The following is a 2,646-nucleotide window of genomic DNA, read 5'->3' as shown; positions in this document are numbered from 1 at the left end:
TTCAGAGAATTACTATTTACTTTATTAACTTACGGATTTATTATATAAATATATATTCACCTAGCAACATCTCGCTGCCGTCTCTTGCTCTCGTAATGAAGACATAGCTGATCTGCTGCCCCTTCCCGATTTCCCTGTGTTTGCCGTTGGGCTTGGGTCTCTGGGGACCCTCTGAGCTGGAGGTGGGCAGCAGGCCTGGCTGCCTGGGAGTGGATGGTTTTGTTCCCCCTCCCCGTTTTGAGTTTATTCTGATTTTTTTTTTTTTTCTTGGTTTCTGGATAAACCACCCTCTGGGGACAGGATAATAAAACATGTAATATTTTTAAGGATTCCCACAGTTGTCCTCTTTCTCTGTCCTCTCTCCATTCCCTACTTCTCGGAGAGCAAGGGCAGAACACACATCTTCCCAGAACCAGGTGGGGCCATGATCCCTGCTCCCGTGACTGTGGCAAAATGAGAAGGTGCCATTGGGGACCCTCTCTGGGGCCGGCACAAGAAAAGTGCCGCTGCCGTCCCGAGTCCAGGTGAGGCAAGCACAGCCGGAAGCCAGCCCCAAGGCAGGCTGGCCCCAGAGCTTCACCTGGTGCCGGGCAGGGTGGTGCAGGGCCATCTTGCGCAGCACCCCAGCCCTGAGCTGCAGGGGACCCTTCCTGGGGTCCTAGGAGAAGGTGGCCACCTCCATCCACTGGGCGAGAGAAGGGAGACAGCAGGCTTGAGGCAGGGGGCTCCCAGGATCGTGCCTGAGCCACCCTATCCCTCCAGCTGGGGCTCACCTGTCTGTGGGTCAAGCAGATGACCCCTTCACCCCCATCCAGGTGCTGGCTGCAGTGGCCTGTTCAGAGAGGGGCAGGGTGAGTGCCCACCTCCACCAGCCGCGGGAGACAGCCTCCCTGTGCCCCCACGGTGTCGAGGTGGCACTCACGGAAGATGCAGGTGAGCTGGGCTGCACAGCACACGAATCGCTCGAAGTCCACACGTAGACGGCTGTCCCGGTAGCGGCTGGTGAGGGCCTGGGTCAGCTGGTTGTTCAGGTGGAAGCCTGTGGGGGGTGGAGGGGGTTGCCCATGAACTCCACTGTCCCAAGGATGCCACGGGCATCACATCCCAGCTCTGCCCCATCAAGCTGTGTGACCACAGGTGCTCCCTTCACTTCTCCGGGCCTCAGTTTCCCCATCCATCAGATGGGAACGATAAGGGCCCCGACCCCATAGGGTTGTGTGACCATTAAGTGGGTTGTTGCATGGAGGGAGACGCTTGGAACAGCCTCTGGCACCTGACAGCTGTACACGTATTCTTCTTCTAAACCCTGCAGGACTTTCTCCCTGCTCCTGCGCACGGGGGACCATTTCTGTGCAGCAGAAACATCCGTCAGTCCCATGGGGAGCCAGTTTCTTTACACTGCACATCAGAGACGGCTTCCAGCGTCCAGAAACCGTCTCTGCTGCAGAATCTCAACAGAGGCTTTTAAAAGCCCCAAACAATGGTTCTTGACCCCTTCCAAGACTCAGGGTCGCCTGATGACCTCTCCTCCACCCGCCACATGGCCAGATAAACAGTCCGAGGGCAGTTGCGTGAGCTCCCACCCTTCCTTTGTGAACAAGCGTTTGTCAAGCGCCTTTACGTGCTGGGCTCTGCCCAGCTATGTGACCTGCCCCAGGTCACTCTCCCTGTGCCTTCATCTGCCCTCGGGTGGCAGATACTGTGCCCAGGGCTGGGGGAAACCCGGCCAGAGGGGGTCGAAGGACCCGAGAAGGGGCCAAGAGTCCCTCAGCTGTCCCCGCTGGAATTCCCCTTGGAGAAATTCTCAGGAGCACTTGAACAGTTTTCTTCTGCCCAGAACGGACGCGTGAGCACAAGCCTCGAATCGGCCCATCCGCCCCTCCCTGGCTTGGCCTCTTCTCACACGTCCCTGGACACTTGACCACCCGCTCTGGGTCTCACAGTCACAAACCCTCGCACTGGCTCCCGGACTCGATCACAGTCGTCACCCTAAGCTCCCACTGCCCCATGGCTCCCTCTACACTGCAGGGACACAGTCTGAGCCTGGGAGGGAGGTTGGGGGCAGGGATCTGAGAGCCCCACGTTCCGACTGCAGCCTCCAAACCCCTCCACTCCCGCATTTCCCGAGTTACTTCAGAGCCTGCGAGAAGCATCTCTCTGGCTCATTTCTTGGTTAGGATTCTGCACCTCCGCACAAATGCAACAGGCCTGTCCTAGCGCTCCGGGGGAACAGCCGTGCGGTGGCAGCTGCCGCCCCAGCACTAAGCGTGCACACAGCCTCCCGCCTCCGGTGTATCAGCCATTTCACGGAGAGGGAAGCAGAGGCTCAAGGACATGGAGTCACACATACGCCCACGGCCACCCCAGGAGTAGGTCAATAGAGTGAGGGTTTCAACCCAAGCTCAGCAGATTCCAGAGCATTCTACCACACTGCCCTGGGGACCTGGGCCTTTCAGACAGCAGCTCCCAATCTTCCCCCCTTTCCTGGAGGGCCTCTCCGTCCTCCTCTCACGTCCTCACCCCACTCAGAGAAGATTTCTACCCACTTCCCCATTTTGACCTCTTTCGGGGTCACCCAGTCTTTGCCAGGAACTGGCAAGGAGCGAAGGTGTGGGCCGTGTGGGCAGCCACAGCTGAGCGGCAGAC

General features: G+C 58.5%; 1 protein-coding gene across 1 annotated transcript in view; it reads right to left on the bottom strand.

The window, feature by feature from the left end:
- Window positions 1-6: 6 nt before the first annotated feature.
- The window catches only part of CAPN12 (calpain 12), a 14,754-nt gene continuing 12,114 nt past the window's right edge, over window positions 7-2,646 (bottom strand). Inside the window, exons 18-21 of the mRNA XM_012656978.1 lie at window positions 1,279-1,348; window positions 923-1,039; window positions 774-832; window positions 7-685 (exon numbers count right to left, since the gene is read on the bottom strand). Coding sequence (XP_012512432.1) covers window positions 659-685; window positions 774-832; window positions 923-1,039; window positions 1,279-1,348 — 273 coding nt within the window. The 3' untranslated portion in view covers window positions 7-658. The remainder of the gene's footprint in view (window positions 686-773; window positions 833-922; window positions 1,040-1,278; window positions 1,349-2,646) is intronic.

Source organism: Propithecus coquereli, unplaced genomic scaffold (genome assembly GCF_000956105.1).
Source record: "Propithecus coquereli isolate 6110/MARCELLA unplaced genomic scaffold, Pcoq_1.0 Scaffold53, whole genome shotgun sequence".
In the NCBI taxonomy this organism is placed as follows: domain Eukaryota; kingdom Metazoa; phylum Chordata; class Mammalia; order Primates; family Indriidae; genus Propithecus; species Propithecus coquereli.
This window is presented reverse-complemented; position numbering and strand designations above follow the sequence as displayed.